At 38.5% G+C, this 23,227-nt stretch overlaps 1 protein-coding gene across 3 annotated transcripts; it reads right to left on the minus strand.

The window, feature by feature from the left end:
* Positions 1 to 22,378, minus strand: LOC137294794 (uncharacterized). 3 transcript variants are annotated; one of them, XM_067825905.1, is made up of 10 exons: positions 22,115 to 22,378; positions 21,794 to 21,876; positions 21,386 to 21,508; positions 19,428 to 20,923; positions 10,448 to 10,562; positions 6,712 to 7,148; positions 6,231 to 6,406; positions 5,563 to 6,064; positions 700 to 787; positions 1 to 368 (listed from the first exon to the last, which is right to left on the minus strand). In XM_067825905.1, exons 1-4 carry the CDS (start codon positions 22,180 to 22,182, stop codon positions 20,871 to 20,873), a joined length of 327 nt encoding a protein of 108 aa, XP_067682006.1. In that variant the 5' UTR covers positions 22,183 to 22,378; the 3' UTR covers positions 1 to 368; positions 700 to 787; positions 5,563 to 6,064; positions 6,231 to 6,406; positions 6,712 to 7,148; positions 10,448 to 10,562; positions 19,428 to 20,870. The 3 variants fall into 3 exon arrangements, 1 of the variants encoding a protein (XP_067682006.1); XR_010957538.1 differs by lacking the exons at positions 1 to 368; positions 700 to 787; positions 19,428 to 20,923; positions 21,386 to 21,508 and having other exon boundaries at positions 5,479 to 6,064; XR_010957539.1 differs by lacking the exons at positions 1 to 368; positions 700 to 787; positions 19,428 to 20,923; positions 21,386 to 21,508; positions 21,794 to 21,876 and having other exon boundaries at positions 5,479 to 6,064.
* Positions 22,379 to 23,227: the final 849 nt, after the last annotated feature.

Below are 23,227 nucleotides of genomic sequence, written 5' to 3' on the forward strand. Positions count from 1 at the left end.
TTTTTTCAGAAGCTTTAACGGTTTATTCAGCCAATATGAAGATTTTTAACATCACATCATCAGTAGCTGAAAGTAAGGCTAACGAACATAATCAATTAATACCAACATATTTGACCTCTTTATGGGTGTGTATCTTCGTATGTTTACAAATGAAACAAACTAGCTAGTGTCTACTCCAGCCTCTTTGATTCCGCCTTTGGCCTACTAACAGGGCATTTTTTACTGTAATAAAAACCCACTCTCTGTTGCCGTGGTTAATAACATAATGACTTGGTGTGAGCACGCCTCATCCTTTCTCTGCCGGTGACCAGGCCAAGGGGGAAAACTTGGAACAGCTTCTCCAGCTGGCTCAGCAAACACACTGCCACCTACATCAAGAAGTTGCCTGAATGACCCTGCAAGACTGCTTTGTAGTGAGTCGTACCTTACAGAAATGCATCAAGTTATTAACAAAAAGAATAATATGACTTGGAAAAAAATAATTTCAACCACAAAGCATTGTCAGGTTGGTTTACTGTTATTATGTAAGCACATTTTTCAGGCTACCTGATTGGTCCAGAGGCGGTCACGTGACCGTCGACAGAAAAGCATATTGACTCCAACCCAGGTCCGACCAAAAGTCATATTGACTTGAGTTACTAAAAATAGATTTTAAGAGACCCGGATGAGGACTTCCCTATGATTCAACCAATGAGATACCTTTGCTTGACGGAATTCCCGTTACGTTTCATTCGCAACGCTGAGATGACAGAAAGTAAACAAACTCGTTTCGTGGAACTTTCGGAAACTGAAAAAAAACATTATTTTGTAAAATGTTGATGCCAAAAACACAAAGAAGGCGACTTGAACGGTGATACGTGTTTTAAGGGAATACCTGAGCCAAAAGGGCAAAACTATCGAATTTGAAAATTTCGCCCATGAAGATCTTGACGTTATTTTATCAGCGTTTTTTCTCGAAGCAAGGACCGAAAAAGGAGAAAAATACAAAAAAATCAACGCTAATGACCTACAGACATGGAATACAGCCGAACATCGAAAAAACAAGACCTGAGCTTGACATAATACGAGGCGTAGATTTCAAGACATCAAGCAAGATTTGCAAGGCGATGGGAAAAGAATTGAAGCGCACTGGATTCGGCGAAGTAAATCATCATACCCCCATAGCCGACGCAGATTTGATTAAACTGTACGGCTACGTTTGCAGTGAAGACAGTCCCGTATTTCCACAATACAAAGTCAGTAGATAAATCATTACTTTTATGTTATCAAAATGTTTTTGATGCACAACCCTTCAATGTATTTACAATTTGAGTATTGACCATTGAACATGTTTACGCTACTGTGTAGATTTATTACTACTCATGATTTATAAATCTTTTAATTAGGCCTACTATTTGACGAACAGGTGTTCCTGGATATAATGCTTCACTTTGGGAGGAGAGGAAGGGAGAGCCTGGCAGCAATGAGGGTGACAGACCTAGCGGTTACCACGGACGCTGAGGGAGACATGTTTGTTTAATTGTACACGGATGAACAGACTAAGAACCATCAAGATGACGGAGACTGTGCTAGAGGGAGGATGTATGAGAAAAAAGGTATGCAATTTTATTGAACACATTATTTTGAATGTAAGCCAATATGATTACACTGAAAGGATACATACCAAAGTTACAACATATGACGCTGTCAAGGCAACTGTGACGACAAATATCAGGGGACGTCACTCTCATTCAATTTCCTTCGGCTGTTTTAAGTCTTAGACAGAAGCTTGCTCAAGGGTTCAAATCCACAAAATGTTACATTATTATGCATTTTTATTCAAACAATTTATTAATTCTTTTACAGATATTACAAGATGCCCAGCTCGTTCTTACGTGAAGTATATAAGACTTCTGAATAAAAACTTCTCTAAGTTGTTCCAGCAACCGAACTCGAAGATGGAAAATAACCAGCATTATTATCTCATTACCCTTGGCCAGAACCGTATGGGTTCAATGATGACAAATCTGAGCATCAAGGCAGGGTTCTCCATGAAGTATACTAATCACTCACTGAGAGCGACAACAGTTCACGTCTTGGACGCAGCTCGGGTCCCTTCCCGTCATATTATAACCGTGACTGGACATACCTCTAGCCTAACAACATACACTGACTACACTGATGAGAAAGCCAAGAAGAAAATGTCAGCAACCATAGCTGAGAAACCCTGTGATGTTGCACCGCCTGCTGATGATATCAGTAACCTCCTGAATGATGTTGACTTTGACAGACTTTTGGAAACAATTGATGTTCATGAAACTACTGACTCTGCACTTAAGCCTAATGTGCAGCAGCAGAGCAGCATGGTAAATAACTCCTTGACCCGAATGCCCGGACATGTAATGCATGGCTGCACTGTTACTATTGACTACAATTTCTACCAACACCAGTAAAATGAGCTTTGTTTTGTCACAGCATTGTTGACGTAAGGCTATTGGTTTGTAGTGGAAATAAAATTACTTTTCTTGAGTAAATGATATTGTTTTGGTTTTCAGAAGTCTTAATTATAATTACATAATAAAACAATTATAGACTGGTGAATTCGGTCAATACCTGTTTTTATGGACCCACGAAAAGCAATACTGACCATGGTCCTCGATCAATATTGCTTTTCGCGGGCCCGTAAAAACAGGTACTGACCGAAATCACCGGTCCATAATTGTACAAAATGCATAACCTTTTACCTGGCAGACTGTTCTGTACTTCAAATTACGTTTTGGTGAAATGAAGACCTAAACGTTTTATGTATCTACTTTTTGCAAAGAAAATCTAAGACAGACCCTAGAGTGAGTAATATATATTTTAAATAAAGGGAACCAAAGTAACACCGTACAACTAATTACTTTACTTCAAGAGTAATTAACATTTTTCGGTGGTTGCCAGTTTTGAGATGATCCCTATTTTCTGGAGACCCGGAACTGACTTAACCACGTGGTTCCATAAATTGCTTATTTCTAAAAAAATATGGCAGATGTGTAGAAGATTTTTATGCTTCTTACGGAAAAATATATGCATGAAATGGATTGTTAACATTAAGCAACATGATTCTATTCTTATTTGAGACGGGGCGTTCCGAATGAGTTACCTTTTCCTGACGTGCCAACGACAACGTAGCGATATTAGGTATCCTCGTTAGAGGGTGCGCAAGTACATTTCTGGTTCAGATTAAGTAAGACAAATGTATCACCTGAAAGAGCACTCCCTCTGCTTTAAAACGAGAGCCTGAGTGAAGAAATCCATCGAGATTTAGTTTCTAGGGGTTAATGTACGTGGCAGTGATCCAGAATAGCCGTGATCCGGAATACCCTTACCCACTGTATATATTCTCGAGCCCAGTGCTCCCGTGAGACATCACTGCCTGAGAAACCCTATTGAACCTGGTGGGTTACATTAGTACTGGCAAGTTTGTATGACATCGTGATCTTAAAAAATGAATAAACACTGCAACTGACAATACCATAACATAATACTAACCCTAACATAATGTTGAGGAATGAAGGTCTAGAGTAGATTCTAGATTAGTATCCAAGGGTAATTTAATAGGTCAAACGAGACCATAAAACAGCGATAGTTATTCGCCGGAGTAAACAAAAAATGGCGTTAGCGTTAGATGTAAATATGGCTTCTGCGCATGTGTCACGTACACTTCCGGGGACCCGAAATGTGCAGTTTACCCAATCTGGTGTCTGCTGGAGAGGGGAAATGCTTGTATTGTCAGCAGGATGTGAATGTACAGTGTAAGTATTATTCTGATCTGTATTTTCCTACTAAGTAATGCATTTCCTGTGTCTAGTCTAGCCAGAATCAGTTTATTTATGTTTAGTAAGGTGTTAAAAGGATCAAAGCTACAATATGTTTATGAGCCTTTTCAAAAATTCAGAATATTTATTAAATAAGTTCTTTTCCATATTTTTTCAGTGATGGTGGTGCTTGTAAGCATGTTGCTGCCCTACTCTTCTGCTTAGTGGACCGGTGTGACAGACATGTGGACAGGAATACAGAGACCTGCACCCATGTCGAGTGTGTTTGGGACAATGCTAGAAAAGAATCTTTACCACTTAAACTAGCTGATATTAATACTTCACTACTCCGCACAGATACAATCAACAATTATCGTCCAAGTAATGAATGTTGTTTTGATGTCCAGAATGCATCGCATGAATTAATTAAGGACACAGATTGTCAAATGAATGAAGTCTTGGATAATGACCATAGTCAAGATGCCACTTCACTTCCAAAAACTCTGCTTGAAATTGACCTTGAATATAACACTTTGACAATTTCACCCCAGAAATTGATTATGGAAAGTTTAAAATGATAAGCAGTGATTGTGAAGAAATTAATTCACTTTCTGAGGGTCAGTCAATCAGGCCCAAATCTCTTTGATGCTAATACAACAATACAGTATCAACAATAAACCACGATGTATTTAAAAAAAAACCTGTATCACATTGTTTTGATTTCATAGAGGATTGAATACAAAACACTGTTCTGTCAAGTCAAAATAAATACTTTATTTGCTTTACAACAGGTATTAAAACTGAATTAATTCCTGACTAGTTTTGGCATAAGATTACAATAAAATGCACACTTTCAATATTTTGTAAACAAGTGGTTTCAATTCACAAGGAATGATGTTGCTTAAAAGTCGAAAACATTTTAATCTCTGTATAGCTCTCTCGACATGAATTCTAAGTTTTGCAATATTTCCTGTCCTTTTAACTTCACTCACATTAAGTCTCTTTTTCTTATCCCAAGTACATTTTCGAGTAAATGGTGGCATATTTAGGGCAGCTCGCTTTCTAGTCAATATATCACGAATACTGAAACCTCTGTCGTCCATGATATCATCTCCAGTTTCAAATAACTTTAAAAAACCCGAATTCTCTGTAATATACCTACCTGAAGCATTACCAACATAAAAGGCATAGAAAAACGTGAAAGTACCAGATGGTGATATGGCAAGTAAACATTTCCCAGTAGTTTTAGATTTGTATGAAGTGTAAGTATGCGTGGACTGAAGGTGATCTAGGTTTTTGGAAAAAGAAATCTGTACGGTCAATTATGGCTCGTGTTCTGGGATATAACTGTTTGAAAGACAATGGCATATATTTCTTAACCTGCAGTTTTAATGGCCATTTCAAAACATTATCAAAGGTTTGAGACATAAACGTAATCCATGTTGCAAATATCTGACTAACACATGACTTTAATATTCCAAACACATCTGCTAAGAAATACTGAAGAAATCCTTGTCTCAGACGAACAAGAGTGAGAATAAACTCTTGATACATTGTCAACTTTCTACTTGGATTTGGGCGATATCTTGAAGTGTTTGCTATTTCACACGCAGCAGCATTTGCATTCCAGTATTTCAAAACTGAACATTAAGGAACAAGTATGTTGAAGGTCCTCACAAAGATGACAAAAAGATCTGTATACATTTATAACTCTTCATTCCTCTTGTTGACAGTGTTATAATAAATCAATATGAATAGCGGTGAAAGAACTATGCATACTTACAGCCTTACAAACCCGGAGTATGGGCAACGTTGAACATAGGCTTTCACGTGGAGCAGACGACTAGAAGGGAGGTCACTCCAACATGACGTGTAATTAGTGAACTGAATATAAAGTGAACGAAGCGCTCGTAAAGGATATAGCAATAAGACCACGAGGGGCAGCTACAGCCACGTCAGAATGGAACACAAAGGCATGTAATTAATGCATACAAAATAACTAAGTGACCCTAACAGCTCCCAATAAAACAGTACAAGATGGTGATCCTGTATAAAACCTTACATCTTCATTATCTTTAACAACAGTTTCCAGAAACAAGTCTCAAAATAGAGTTTCTTTGTCGCCCAGTTTTCAGTTTTACTTCTAAGGTTCTCATTTATGATATGCATGACTGACATTGTCAGATCTGTCTGATTTCCAGCTTCACACATCCAGCTCTTCTCTGCATCCTTCATGACAAAGTCATGATCGTCACTGACTATGGGTATGTTTTATTCTATTGCACCTGGAGGAAAATGAAAAGAATACCTTGAGTCACAATTAAGGTCAATTTGATATTTTAAGAAATAATTACTTAATCTACATAACATTTTCATTCTATATTCAAACTATTCAAAATAAAGTTTCAATAAAATATATCATTTAAAGTTAAGAAATATTTATGAGTAGACCTTTTGAAAAACTTATTTTCATTGTTGGGTGAAGGGCTGTGATCTCTCCAACTGTGTAGGGTATGGCGACAAAGTCTGTGCTTCCTGATAAATCAGGCGGAACTTGTATAGTTGCTACCCCTTTGGTGGGTTTCTTCTCATCCAAGGCCAGGTTAAGTAATGAGTTTAGAGTGGCTCTATGAAAAAATATAATTGATAATATTCAGGGGCGCGGTGTTTTAGAAGAGAATAGTTTTTTTTATTTGCAAAAATAGAACAAACTTCTAAAATAATCCGACTTTTTCACTCACAATTTGTAGCTTTATATTGAGCAAAAGAATGGACAACTTTGACAATAATTTTGAATTAAACGAATAATTAAAACAATCGTTAACAATATTGAGTAACGTCCTCCCTGACAAACCACGGATCTATTTATAGATCCGCGGCCAAACTCACTAAATTATTTTTTTTAAAGTTTACATGTGTAAGTAGTCTTTACCTTAGAGCGGAGGACATTTTAAAGCGGTTATAGGGGGGAAAATTCGGACAGTCACCACAGGGCAAAAAATGTCTTGAACATATCCGACTGTATCCTCGATACTTGTTCGGTGCCCATTATAGGCTCTCGTCGGACAAGCTTAATCCATCTTCTCCGAAGAGTTGATGCCCTAACCTTGTTCGGGAAGGAGAAAAAGTCACCCCCTGTAGCCATCTTCTCATGTTTTTGCTGCTTTCGCATCCATGTGGTACAACCCGGAACACAACAGTGATGAGACGGCATATTTACATTAACATGGCCTTGTAACCGCCCCACCTTCCGGTGACGAGGTATGATAGCAACTCATCTTCGGCTAAGCGCCCGCTACAAGCGCCACATATCTCGCAGTGTCACCCCATATCTCGCGAGATCAGTGCGTTGAGGGAGATCTCATTTCTCTGCGGCAGATTAAACACTTTTCAATATAAGTAAACTATTTAAACAAAATATCTCTAACTTGTAAGTATTTCGTGTAATCCATCGTCTGACACAAAACTTATGTAACGAAAAATATGTATATTGAGTCTCACATATTTTTATTTTATTTTTGAAAATTAATATCATAACCGCACCAACACGTAAACGTAAACAAGAATTCAAAAATCTATTTATAATTAATATAAAACGGCTAGAACTACAAACCAGTGTCTCATCAGTATCAGCATGAAAAAGACTTCATGTATTAAGAAGGGGGTTGTAAAGGTATACTTATTATTCAGTCATGCACACACTTCAGAATATTGTTACAGATCATGTGTGTAGAATATTTACGTTTTTTCCCACCTTTTTTCGAAGACGTATATTCGAGTGCATATGTGTATTTGGTTTATTGCAAATCTGGTCAAAACGTTCCAACGTGACCCACGTGTCCCACGGGTGTATCAGAATCAATCTAACTTCGTGTACTTTCCCTGAACATAGTCACTATTAACTCCTTGCCTTATACTTTTACAGCACTTGGGCTTCTGACAGAAAATATTTAACTGGGGTCTCGCTAAACCTACTGTCGAGTGTACTACTAACGTCACCACTATGTCAGGGTCATTTGGTACGGCGCGGCTCCTACCGCTAGACCACGGGGACGGACCTTCTTTCCAAACCAGGAAGAAATGTACACGAGTGAACAACGTCGCAAAGGAATTCTTTATGCATTTCATTTTATTTGTCTACAGAGCCACCGGTGTCTTCAGTAATCATATACACAGGAATAGAAGTTATAAATAAACAAAACCTTTAACTAAACAAACAATGCCACAATTTACACGTGTAACATGCAGAAAACAGCTGTTCTTGTTACTTTGTTAATTTTTACAACATTGTAACATATCAAAGACGGGAAGGGGGGGGGGGGTCGTCGTCCTGCATGCCCTACTTTCTTTGACCTCACTATTTTTCAAGAAGAAGCATTGGCGTGTCCTTTGGTAAACTTTACTTGCATTAAAACTCAATTGTGTACATTATTCTGTGATCACTAAAAATCCCTAACATTACTGGGGAATGTGTGATCCATTACAGTAAGCTCTGCAGCATTACAGGAAGGAGGGAATGTAGCATTACAATAATACTGTACCATTATAATTAGGTCTGTAGCATTTCAGGAAGGACTGTAGCATTATAATGAGGACTGTAGCATTATAATTATGACTGTACCATTACAGCAAGGAAGGAATGTAGCATTACGATAAGGACTGTAGCATGAGGGACTGTAGCATTACAGCAAGGAAGGACTGTAGCATTGCAGTAAGGACTGAAGCATAACAGTAATGACTATAGCATTACAGTAAGGAAGGAATGTAGCGTAACAGTAAGGACTGTAGCATTACAGTAAGGAAGGAATGTAGCATAACAGCAAGGACTGTAGCACTACAGTAAGGGCTGTAGCATTACAGTAAGGAAGGAATGTAGCATTACCATAAGGACTGTAGCATTACATCAATGAGGGACTGTAGAGTTACAGCAAGGAAGGACTGTAGCATCACAGTAAGGAAGGAATGTAGCATCACAGCAAGGACTGTAGCGTTACAGTAATCACTGTAGCATTACGGCAAGGAAGGACTGTAGCTTTACGATAAGGACTGTAGCATTGCACCAATGAGGGACTGTAGAGTTACAGCAAGGAAGGACTGTAGCATTACAGTAAGGACTGTAGCATCACAGTAAGGACTGTAGCGTTACAGTAAGGAAGGAATGTAGCATTACGATAAGGACTGTAGCATGAGGGACTGTGTTATTGCAGTAAGGACTGTGGCATTACAGCAAGTACTGTAGCATTACAGTAAGGACTGTAGCATCACAGTACAGGACTGTGGCATTACAGGAAGGACTGAAGCATTACAGTAAGGACTGTAGCATTACAGTAAGGACTGACATTACAGCAAGAAATGTAGCATCACAGTAAGGACTGTAGCATTACAGTAAAGACTGTAGCATTACAGTAAGGACTGTAGCATTACAGTAAGGACTGGCATTACAGTACGGAATGTAGCATCACAGTAAGGAGTGTAGCATTACAGTAAAGACTGTAGCATTACAGTAAGGACTGTGGCATTACAGTAAGGACTGTAGCATTACAGTAAGGACTGTGACATTACAGTACGGAATGTAGCATCACAGTAAGGACTGTAGCATTACAGTAAAGACTGTAGCATTACAGTAAGGACTGTGGCATTACAGTAAAGACTGTAGCATTACAGTAAGGACTGTGGCATTACAGTAAGGACTGTAGCATTACAGTAAGGACTGTGACATTACAGTACGGAATGTAGCATCACAGAAGGACAGTAGCATTACAGTAAAGACTGTAGCATTACAGTACGGACTGTAGCATTACAATACGGACTGTAGCATTACAGTAGGGACTGTAGCATTACAGTAAGGATTGTAGCATTTCAGTAAGGACTGTGGCATCACAGTACTGAATGTAGCATCACAGTAAAGACTGTAGCATTACAGTAAGGACTCTGGCATTACAGTACGGACTGTAGCATTACAGTAAGGACTGTGGCATTACAGTACGGAATGTAGCGTTACAGTAAGGACTGTGGCATTACAGGAAGGACTGAAGCATTACAGTAAGAACTGAAGCATTACAGTAAGTATTGTAGCATTGCAGTAAGGAGGCACTGTGCCATTACAGTAATAAATGTAGCATTAAATTAAGGGCTGTAGCATTTAAGAAAGCCATTAAAGTATGGAAGGCCTGTACCATTACATTAAGGAAGGGCTGTACCATCAAAGTAAGGACTGTAGCTTTACTGTAAGGGCTAGGCGGGAGGTAAAATAATGTGGTCCAGAGGTTGTCTGACATATTAGTCAAAGCCGTGTATATATTTTAATTATATTTGGTAAGTATCGGAAGACATTTCCAAGTATCATTATGGTTCGCTTATGTGTTTATATAGAACAATCCAGTCCCAGCATATAAAAGGGAACGGGCAAATGCCAGGAAATGACTGGCCAGAATAAGGCAAAGGGTACGTTTTTTATGTCCCAATTCATACAACATATTTTGTCAACCATATTATTTAAACGTTTTCATTGTAATATTATAAGACACTGTCTACGTATATTTATGTTGTGCTAATATTTTAGTTTGTACTCGTTATGCCCTATGAAGTTTACATTGTAAAAGGTTTCCTAGAGAATACACGTTTTTCTATATTACACTAGGTACAATGTAATCATATTCTTTACTTACTTTCCATTAAGGTGAGGAATATATGCAAAATGCAGGGAAAGCCACAAATGGCCCTTGTCCACCTCACGACGGAAGGGGCCGTTAAGGTTGTTGGTACGCTCATTTCACATTTCATCTGAAATTATATGTATATTGTTAATGTCGCATAGCCTCAAATGCAATTTGATCGTTGGCAATACTAAAAACTAAACATTTTTTTATGAAACCATGATATTGTACTATACCTGAAAGTAATAAAAGAAAGAATTCATACAAAATATGTTGTTCACTATGCCAGAAACCTGCGTGAGTTGTGATATGGCTAACATACGAGTGAAAACGGAATATCTTTCGAAACAAAAAACACATGCCTCATTGCTTTAATATAAAAGACAATCAGTTAAAGCGTTTCAGTGTCTGTGACCTTAATTTTTATCAAAACAGGAGACCATGATATGGTGCAAGCAGTAGGTCGAAGTAACCTCCTGTCCATGCTGTATACAATGCCGGTAGCGGCCGATATCAATAAGGAAGGTACGTGGTCTCACAGCTCATACATTTCTTACAGGAAGAGCATAAAATATATCATGTTCAATACCACCTTACATAATTTCAAAATTCCACTTTTCAGATGAAAAAGTCGACCTTCGGCGTGTGTCAGTGGCGGTAGACTACGCCGACGTGCGTGATGTTCACCTCTTAAGGCGTGCAGTGACTCAGGTCACAACTGATAAAGGTAAAATCGGTGTGTTTCGCGTGCGTAGGTGCGTGTACCTCCACACAGTCAAGAAAGAATAATTCAGTATTAGTCCATATTATGAAAATTGCGTCCAATTAAGCATATATTATATAAACTTTGTTGTTCTCGGGTGCCAAGGGATCAAGAGGCCTTTGGGGTAATGAAGGCCTTCGACCTGTTTGGTGGCCCAATGGTGTGCCGTTTGTGGCGCCATCAGCAACGCATACGGACCATGGTATGCTTGTCAAAGAAATCTCCTAATATGAAACTTCTACTGGGGAATGGAACTCTTAGAAAGTCCATTTTTTTCCCCAGATAGAAAATCTGTATAATTTAAATTAAGGTCATGTGCTAAGAATCTCAAGTACATGACTCATTAATGGATAACAACATCTTGATAACAGCCACCCAAACACCGACCAGGAAGTTGCACAGTTACGTCCGTACTAGCAATTTAGAGCTGTCTCCATTCCCCTCCATGGCATACCACATGCCTCTCAAAGAATCAATAAGTAATCTCTTCCAGCTGTATCGTTAAACTTCATATGGAAATAAATGCAGCAATAAGGAGAGCACACCGAGACATGAGTCTCATTAACCCATTCAGACAAAGACCTGCTTTTCAGCCCATCCGAATGTTCTCGTGTGAAAGTGAAAATACACATCACAAACAACCCTGGTTACAATGAATTCCAATTCCTTGTTTCATAGGAAAATGGTATTTTCAAATGAATTCTAATTTTAAACTTTAATAACATCGTATTTCAATGTTATATGCCAAGGTTTAGGCAGCATATATTACTATGAAATCACAGACTGCCCCTTTTTGATGAGTTTGTAAAAAGATTCACAAGGCATCTGGCTCACTGGTTAGACCTGTTAAGTGTTTTTTCAGTGTAGTTCTGGGATGCACAATGTGATTGATATAATATCAGTCCCGTAGTAGACCGACAAATTTTTCTAACGGCAGAACCTCGTTTTGAGATTTCCACTATTTCCAGGTTTCCGTTTGTCAGAACTCGCTGTATGACAGAACAAGCTGTACGACGAGTTTGCAAGTATTGGAAGGAGCTTAGACGTTTCAAATCATACTGATTAATATTCATGTATCCAATTAAATGAAATAGTCTAACAATAATATCTGGACTGGTTATCGCACTAAGTTCCACAATAGGAAGCAACCCAGTAAACAGGAAAGGAGGTTGTTCTGCAATCGATGTTTAGACTTGCATGAAAAACGTTACTGTTTTCATGTTCATGATTCGTGTGGAAGCCGCTAATAGTGAGTAATTGATTCTACTTTTACGCCTCGTTTAGCAGTATTCCAGCAATATCACGTCAGGGGACACTGGAAATGGGATTCATACATTGCACCCATGTGGGGAATCGAACCCGAGCCTTCGGCGTGATAAGCTAACGATTTGATCACTAGGCTACCACACCGCGCGCCCCACGTCAGGGAGTGAGCTGTATATAATATTCATGCTCACACAAGTTGTTCACAAATGTAGAAAAAAGTAAGGTGTTGATAATATCAGTAATCTTCTATTTCAGCTGGCAGAAAACATCAGGGTGGGGGCCGAAGATCCGATCCCATATCCGTATGGTCCGGGATTACATAATGATTGTAAGTTAATCAATGACATGTGGCGCTTACACCTGTAGAGTGCCCGAGTTCTGACATACGCGCCACACAGGCAGACTTTTTGCACAACGTGAAAACGTGACATAGTTATCATAACACTTCTCATACAGCTGATGATGCGGCGCTTCTAGAGTGCCTACAGAATGATCCCAGTGGTGCGATTACGGCAATTTTAGATGACATCTACTGTTCCAAACATTTAGAACAAATCGAAGCTGGAAATATTTTTCAGTTTCGATTTTGTCCATACTGTGTGCCTAACACGAGAAGGTATGATCATAATATAGCGGGTTTGGATTCATATAGAATCTAGCATTTTCACAGCTTACTGTAATGGCTATTTTTTATACATAATAAGGTATGTGCACTGCATACGGCACAGGATGACATCCAATAATACAAGAGGGCTGCAACTGTCAACTGATCTGTATCCACGCTCTAAAACTATCGCTGTCCCGTTAAAGTGTACACTATAACTTTACTGTTTAGACATTGCATAGTATTAGTACTAAAATTATCAAGCCCCTACTATACATGTATTTTCCTACAGGAACTTTGCAGAGGTACCGCCGTCAAAGGTCGCTTGTGGGGAGGGGTGTTCACTTTGGGAGGCTTTTGGGGGATTCCCCGATAATCTAGTACTGGCCACCTTCGCCCATGGGATTCTACACAAGGAACATTACGCACAGCATGTGAGTACTTAACAAAAGCCGTAAATCAGACATTCACAATATCCAGATACCATTCGCTGCACTGTAAGTCGTGATTAGTTAGTCGCTATTTAAACTTATTCACTAAGGTGGATAACCAAAAGATGTACAAGTTGCCGCTGTACATGGTTTTGCCCAAAATATGTGTACACACTGACATGCATCTCCATAATTTATCAGCTGATCAATTTGGGCGAAAGTGGAGAATCCCTTGGAGAGCGTTTCGGCACCCGTCCCTCCACTGATCAGTCCGTGGAGGATGCGTTAGGTGAAATAACGCATAGCATCCTAGCTGGTTCCAGCATGCCAAGTAAGTATTTAAACAATTATGTTTATTTTCCATTTACATATCAATAATATCTGCCATCTCACATTTACTAGTTCTGACAGGTTATGGACCTATCTAAAAGCCTTACAAGTTGTATGAAGTCTTGGTGTTATTTGAATGCCTTTAAGGAGGGCGTTAAAACCACTGACTGAACTAATTTCTGCAATCCAGATATGGGAACCATAATGCTCCTTGCTGGGGCTTTGAAGAGGGAGGTGGTGGTCCACATGGACAACGCAAAAATATCTTCACCACCGTGCACATGTCTGAAAAAGTATGAAGGCGAGGAGGTGCACGTCTACGTGGACAGAGGCGGAAGGGCCTACCATCTAATTACCCAACCGGATGATGGTATAGCAACAACATTCTAGTCCCGAAAATTTACACACTTGCAATGTTTGTTTGTTTGCTATTTAATGCCGCACTGAGCAATATTTCACGTATAAGATGGTGGTATGTACATACACGAGTTTGAACCAGACAGTTATCACGGTTTATGCTACTCACCTATTTAAAATATGTGTTCATAACTTTGTAAGATGCTTCCAGCATATAGTTTTGCTGCAGCTGTTTGGCTACTTCTCAGTAAACGGATGTACATCGACATATCAAACAGGATATTACGACTGTTGTCACCTACATACTTAACTCAACGTACGATGGCGTCTCCTGTTGCAGAAAATGCCCACGTGTTTAAGGAGGCGAAAAGGTAGGTACCACCTAGTTGGTGACATAGTCAAAATGAATAGATGTAACTAAACATAAAATGTATACACGGGTTTTCCTGATTATTTTATTCCATGACCAGTTTATAACCAGCATAACCTGACCTGTATTTTATTCCTGCTGCAGATTTGGAACGGATGATCCAGACAGAAGGTGGGCACATTTTGAGACACATAAACTGATTCATAAAATGCTTAACAGTCAAAGATACCATTTTACAAGAATAAAAGAACGTACACCCAAAAAGACTTGCTCCAAAGTTGCCTTTTGTCTGGCTTGTGTTGAGACGATTCCCGTGACAAACAAAATCAGTAAATATAGCAGTATATGAGAACACTTGAAGCAAGCAGGAATTTCTCAGGGGTAGTACATATGTGCAACTATTTTTTCAGAGTCATACTTTACAAGAAGCTCTTTGTAACAGCTACAGAGATGGAAGCTGTTTTGGGTAAGGCATGGCTTGATGACCATGTCATCGACACCAGTCTTTGGTAAGTATATGCAATGTTAACAGAGAAATGATTTTGGAAAATATACCAACATACAGATTAACTTACTCAGCAAGTTAGCGAACACTTACAAAACAGAAGAGGTCCGTTTTCACAATTCTATTCCCAAGGCTCACCTTCTTATTGTTCTGGTCCTAGATTTTTGAAGCTTTCAGAGAGTTAAGATAGCCGTTGGTTAACGTTACTGTATGGCACTTACGACTATCTTTGCGCTACGTTTGAGGCGTTATCTTTTATGAAAATCAAATTTAAACTAATGGTTGTTCGACCTCACCAACTCTTCGAATTATACATCTTTGATGACAACATGACATTACAATCTCTCCATAATCATTAACAATTTATCAATATTTTATTCCACAACTAGCATCCTCAAAGACGAAAATGAGTCCCAGACTGTGGTCCTATTGGCAACCACGGGGATTCTCCTCCTAGTCAAAACGCAACAGTACCAGTCAGTATCTGTTTCGTGAACACCTTGTGTCATCATTCATTTCCAGTTATTACGAGGGTTTAGTGAAACGGGCCCCTGAAGTCCCCACAGTTCACTCATAAACTATAAACTAAATGTTTGGGGGAGACATTAAGGCCCCCCACCCATGCATTGGCAAATATCCACAACGTATTGTTTCACTGGGCTAGTGTGTACATGGATTACCTGATCCGTCTTGTGAAGATCTAGCCAATACGTCTTTGTTTACAGGCCATAATGTTTTTTATCATATTCAAACTGTGTAAATATTGTCAGATGCTAACGGCAGGTCCTCAATTCCAGTGACTGATGTCCATAATTGAGACTACATGTTATCTGACTTTCACATTTATGATAAAATTGAAAACTGGTTTATCTGAACTTGTAGCTCATGTTTTCTATAGCAGGTATGAACATGACCACTTTCTTTCTTTTCATAGAAAACTGAAAAAAATTATGTGCTTCCAGGGGAACATGATTGTTCCCATTTGCACAGGGTAATTACATTTAACGTATTACTTGCTTTTTGCATCCATTTACTAGGAGTGGCATTTACGTAAACACCAATATGTTGTTTGTGTACAGGAATAACTACAATTAGTACCAATGACATCTGTGTATCTATTTTCTAGGACACACTGGTACCTGCTGGCAGTGGGACCAGAGAACGCATGGGTTCTCTGTTCCATGGGAGAGGAACATAAAACGGTAAGACTCTGCAATATGTAATCGGTTTAATCTTTAGCTCAACTTGATATGTGACAATACATTTATATATACACCTGGAAATTAATCAAGCAACACCCCAATTTTTTCTATTGGAGCAACTTTGAAGTGTTCTGACAATCAAAATATGCCGGGTTGATATAGTTTGACACTTTTTTATTCAACAGACGATCTCTGACAAACAACTTAAAGGGAAAAAGTATCAAGACTTTGCTTTATTGCAACGAAATCCAAATTCTTAAAACTGTCTTAAATTCATGAAAAAATGGACACAATTTACTATTCATCCACAGACGTTGTTGTCAGGTGTATTAACACAAAGGTCACATGGAAAGAAAGAACAGTCATCTGAGAGTCTGCACACCGACTTTCATCAATATCTAGTGTGTCCTCCCTGCGCACGCACCACCGATTCCAGACGCCTCCTCATTCCTTGGATGAGTCTCCGGATCTGATTCTGGGGGATCCTGTTCCACTCCTCATGCAGGGCAGCCGTCAATTCGTTGAGATTATGGACTGGTGGGTCTCTCTGCCTCACACGACGGCCAATAAAGTCCCACAAATGTTCAATGGGGTTGAGGTCAGGGCTCATGGCAGGCCATGGAATTCTGTCAATTGCATTTTGCCGCAAAAAATCATTTACAGCATGCGCCCTGTGAGGTCTAGCATTGTCGTCCATAAATATGGGTCTCGTTGCCAGAGGATGGTTCTCAAAATGAGGTACCACAGCCCTGTCAAGAACCTCCTGTTGGTAACGAACACCGTTAAGGTTGCCACGGATGGTAATGATATCCAACTTGCAGTTCATGGAAATGCACCCCCATACCATAACGGAACCTCCCCCAAAGGCCACAGTCTCCTGGATGTTCCGTGGAGCCATTGCTGTGTTCCTCTGCCTCCAGACCCGAGTACGACCGTCCACCATGTGCAGCAAGAACCGGCTCTCATCTGAGAAATGGACCTTCCTCCAAGAGGCAATGTTCCAGTGCAAACGGTCATTACACCAGGCCAGTCGGGCTGCCTTATGGGCTGGAGACAGTCTGGGTCGCTTGATTGGCCTCCTTGCCCGGTATCCTGCAGCTTTCAGACGATTCCGAACAGTCCTGTTCGAGATGGGTCTCCCTGGAAGCCACTCCTGTCTCAACCGAGAGCTCGAGTCGAAGGACCTGCGCCGTACAAGTCTCAGTAAAGCTCTGTCCTCCCGGACTGTGGTCTTCCTGGGTCTTCCTGGTCTAGGCAGGTCTTTAACTTCATTAGTGGCCCGGTATTTTTTCAAAAGTTTTGAAATTATGGAATGATGTCGTCCGATTTGAGTCCCGATTTGTCTTAGAGACATACCAGCATTCCTCATGCCGATTATTTGCCAACGAGTGGCCTCTGATAATTTCCTACGTGCCATGACATTGAAATGAATGAAAAACCGAATGCAATCGACAACCTGCGCTTGTAAACACCCCAGGGAAAAAGTGCATTTTTCGAAAGTTGAGGTTAAAGCAATGCACGTGCGCTGTGCAAGCTTCACGCGCGTCATATCAACCCATGAAAAGCTCATGCTGTATGTCAATACATCAAAATTGAATAATCAATCATCAAAATTACTTCGTTAAACTTTGTTAAGTTTTTATGTGTCTTTGAATTTGGTGTTGCTTAATTAATTTCCATATGTATAGATTTTATTAAGATTACAAAGCTTAAACATATACTAAATGTGTTATTAATGAATGTAAGCACTATTTCAGCTATGCAGCTGTCATCAAGTGTTGGTCAGCATGTAAAACTCTGTGCCATCTTTCAAGTATAGATGCAATTGGCCAAGTAACAGATACTCTCTATAATGGTTGGATTCTTACCCCAAAAGATGATGGAAGAAAATTTTAAGACATAACTGTTCTCATTTCAAAATGAATTTCATAGAAATAAATATATCAACAACATCAGGTAAATATTCTTTACGAACCAGTCAAAAGAATAAACATCTTATAATTTCATTACAGACTACTAGGAAAGATCTGTATATACCCAAAGGTAAAGTCAAAGCTTCAATGTAACATATTCATCTATTTTACACAAGTATGTTAATATCAATAATGCAACAACAATTCAATAGCAATGACATTTAAAATGTTTGATAAAAGGTAGTAATATTTCATCTTTTTAAAAAAGGCTTCAAACAACATGCTGATGTTCAAAGGTCAATTATCATATTAATAACGATGATAATTTCTAGGTTCCTAAACAGACAAATGGGCGGGACTGTGGCGTGTTCACAGTGATGTATGGAGTGGCTCTACTGAAGGTACACCATTATATCTGATACTATCAAATAGCAATAAAATAAATCAGTGTGTTGATTTGGGTAGCATATCAGTAGTCAAAATAATTTATTTATTCTTTTTGCAGCTAAATCAGTAATGGACATTTCATGGTACTCTTTTTAAAAAACAAACAAACAAACAAACGAAAATTACGACACTTGGTTAAATATCAAATAATAAATGCTAACACCCTCATCCAACACAAAACATTTTCTTGTACAAATTACTAATGAAACTGTTTTGTCCCTTTTAAGCAAAACAACTGGAGCACGGTCCAGTGGTCAACACTAGTGCCCTCTGACATTGACGAGACAGGAAGGAAAATGATTCACATGACACTGATGAAATGGTGTTGCTGAATACCGTGAGTATGCCGGAAAAGGAAAAAGAAACATATTTATTCTTAGCAAAGCAGTCTTAAAATCCTAAATGTATTATTATTGATGTAAATGATAACATGATGATGTATCATATCTGTGAATTTTTCCAGGCAAACAGAAAGAATTTGTCAAGATAAAGACAATGCATAAAACATAATAACCACTAGAATATGCATATGTCTAATGTATTGGAGAAACTCTATGCATGTGTAGCTCAATTCAAATTGCACATTGTGTTACGGTTAAGAATTTGCCGTGACAAAAGGTGTAAGAAATCCCCTGTGATTCCAGCAATACAGAACAAAGACAAGTCTGAAACATTCAAATATTATCATTAGCAAAAGAGAGCAAGTTATAAGGCCACAAGTCAATTTCACAATAAATATTTCAAATACAATACAAATGAGACAAAATCTAAGGCAACGTGTCATAAAATGTATAGCTAACTCACGAAAGTCTTAGTGCGAGAGGGAAACAAGTTTGCAGAATGTTACACAGCCAGAGATCTGACAGCGGCTATGAAGATTCATCCGTTGGCAGTGATTGATGATGATACCCCTGTAATTGTTTGCGTCCCTCTCCAACATGGCAACTAGCCTTTATATACATTCAATCATTTCCTGAAAGTTCGAGCACTTACGACAATCGTCACTAACATGGAATTCTCTAGACAGTAGTGGACTCTTGTTTACATGTTTTTTCATAGGGAGTTAACTCTAAAGTACTGCCTTAGAGGAGTGCTGCTTAAATAACTCTCTGTAGGAAATTTATAATAACTAACACTAAAGCCTTAAATATTGTGACCCAAATATAATTATTACTTAATTAACAACAAAATATACAGAAAATACACACTCGTAACAATTGACAATACCAGAAACAAAATGCATGGCACCAATGAAAGATGGGAGATCAGGTTTTACACATTATTACTCAACAGCCTCTAGAAACAATGAAAGTATAGTAGAATCTTTCTATCATAGTATGTAGTCACTGCAGAAAACATAAGGTGATATAATGCATAGTAGGCTCTATTGAAGTAAGTGGACTTGAAATTATGAGAAACCAAGTGTATTTCGTGCTGATAATGATTAGACTAAAATACATTTTCATATCATGTTACAACCTTGAGCAATAAAAGCTAACCTTACCTTTTCAAATTTTATTTTCTCCTCAGATGACCTCATATTTTCTATAATGTGTCATGACAGAGACATTGCAATGCACTAAGTAAAATACCATGGATGAAGGGTCATATCAATTTCAAACTCATTTTTCACAAATATTTCTTAGATAAGCTTGCAAAATTCTGAGAAAAACTGTCCACATTGCACATTCCATACAAGAAGATGATAATAATAGAGCAAAGACCATAACACTTGTTTAGATGTGCAGAAGCAATCATGTTTCAATAATTCTAGAAAATCAAAGTTCTTATTTACAGTGTTGAATACACTTTTGACAGAATTTGGAAGAGGGCAGTATACTGTTTCGGTTTATTTTCTTGTTTTGCAGTCATTGATATCATACTTCGAAACCAAACATAAACTTTACAGGGTGACATAAAATGGTCAACATGCATGTAAGATAGCATGCTTCTTAATTTATTCAATGTAGCATTCCGTTGTTTAGCAACTTGACTATTAAGGTTTTGAATTTACGGTATTTTGACAGATTGTATCCATCATGAGTGAGTGAGTGAGTGAGTGAGTGAGTTGAGTTTTACGCCGCACTCAGCAATATTACAGCTATATGGCGGCGGTCTGTAAATAATCGAGTCTGGACCAGACAATCCAGTGATCAACAACATGAGCATCGATCTGCGCAATTGGGAACCGATGACATGTGTCAACCAAGTCAGCGAGCCTGACCACCCGATCCCGTTAGTCGCCTCTTACGACAAGCTGAGTCGCCTTTTATGGCAAGCATGGTATCCATCATGACAACCTGCAAGCAAAAAGTAGGTGAATGAATGACTTCAGAATTTTATTATCATAAAATATATGTAGCCAGAGACTTATGGTTACCAAACGAAAATATGTGAAGTGTTGACAATCACGCTACTGTCACAAAGCAATGTTGTGCATTCTGACAACTATAGTTACAGGTTACCTTACCAAACACACTCGTGATGAAATGAATAAATGATTGACAATACCATGTATGTAATAAAACAATGAAATACAGTCACAACATGACAAACAGTGTGGTTTAAGGGTACTGATTCACATTTAAGGATTCATAAACCTGACAAAAAAATTAACCCTTCATTTGATCATGAACGTCTTGTACACTGAAAAAATTTTTTTACACAGACATCAATATTATAATCATATCAATACTGATGCATTACTTCCATTATTTACCAAAAATTCATAATGAAGATTGACTTGAAAAACAAATGGTTACCATTGTGATTTGGCCAGTGGAATCTGTCCACCAGAGACCAGGTGTTTTTGAAAAACCCCGGATCTCGGTTCATGCAGTATGCATGCAGGTTACATGCATTGTCATAGACCATCATTTTGAGAGCTGTGAATATAGATATGCTCTTAGAATGATTTGGACATTTTAGGCACTAAGGAGTTGCATATTGAAATAACATGTCGTCATATCGCAGTTACTAAAGTAAAGAAGGGACATGGTTTGTGTGTATTTCATGAAAATGACAATGCACATGTAGCCCTGAGTACATGTATGTGCTAAAAAACAAGTGAGTGAACTTTATTTACCCAAGGCTGTAATTATCAGTACATGTACAATACATGCATGCAATGAAAGGAGCTCAATATAAACGGAAGGAAGGATGTCACCCACCTTTCTTGAACCGTGTACAGAGAAGTGTAAAGGGAACATTTGGGGACTCCGCATCCTGCATCAGGCTGAACCCATAGCAAACACTTGCAAAAATAAGTTTTTTTGAAATAATTAACTGCATTCACCCAAGATTATCACCCTACATGTTCATACCATGATTTGTGGTATGGCTTACATACTTAGGGACTATAAAATATGTAAATGTTTGTCAATATGATTACCTCAGGTATTATTATGATCACCTTGACCTCAGCTTTAAGTTTGTATCTAGTTCTATGGCATAAAACTGTATCAATAACTAGTTGATGAGACAACACTCACCATGTTGACAGGACAGAGTGAACAATCCTGGGGTGAGGGAAGGATGACTCCCTGGACTTTTCCTGCATGGTCCCTTCTGTGTCTTGTCATCCAAGACATATGATCCTCTCCTGTTACAGACATTCAGTAATGGAAAATACTCAGTCCTCATGTCTGGCTGTGATTCTGATTCAGAAATCTATGAAAAAATACATATTACTTCGTTAGGTAAAAGTAAAAATACATTCAGTAAAACTTCATGAGAAAATCTACTAAAAAATACAAGTCATTACTCATCAGTGGATTACACAAATTCAAGGTTTAATACTGAATCAATCCTCAATATGAAAATGTTGTAAGTCTTGTACAATGGATATAGAAAAAGGATTTCAGGGGCAAATTACTTTTGCCATACTCCATGAAGATATTAAAATAACATCAATCAATAAGTAACAACCACTGAACAATTCAAAATGAGGACGACTGAAATTGGTGTACATGCCTCTAATCGATGTTCATCAACCTTCATAAACTGACCCACATTTTCTACAAAAGCAAGCAACAAGGGACAACATAAGCAGGAGTTTCTGGAAAATTAGACAGAAGGGAAAATAGTGTGGGGACTTTATCTTCCAAAATGGCCATGTGAGAGATGTTATGTCTAAAATTTGCCCCTTTAGACTCCTCCATGAGAATATCTAAAACAGTTTCATCTTCAATATGAATTAAAGCCAACAAAGGATAATCCGAGCTCATGGTAGAAATGATAGAACTGAAGATTTCAGGGCACGTTCCATAATGAAAATTTGAAGCAATTTCCGAAAATAAAGGCTCCAAAAAGGGTGCATATGTGGTCAGTAGTGTCTTGAGCTCTGCCGTTTCCTCTTGAGTGAGGCTGCTGATTGTAAACTGCCTCAACAGTTTTCGACATTTCCTATTCTTAATAAAAACCCTCGAGCTGAAAGAAGTATAAACACATTTTGGACATTAAGCATATATCAAGAAAATAAGTGTTCAAAGTTGGGATCAGTAGTGTCACATAAAAGCAATATATAGCAATACATCATACTGTCTTGTGGGTCTTAAAAGGGCACTGATGCAGAACAGTTTCCATGTACTGGTTGTTGTGTTTGT

This window comes from Haliotis asinina, chromosome 8, assembly GCF_037392515.1.
Source record: "Haliotis asinina isolate JCU_RB_2024 chromosome 8, JCU_Hal_asi_v2, whole genome shotgun sequence".
Classification (NCBI taxonomy): domain Eukaryota; kingdom Metazoa; phylum Mollusca; class Gastropoda; order Lepetellida; family Haliotidae; genus Haliotis; species Haliotis asinina.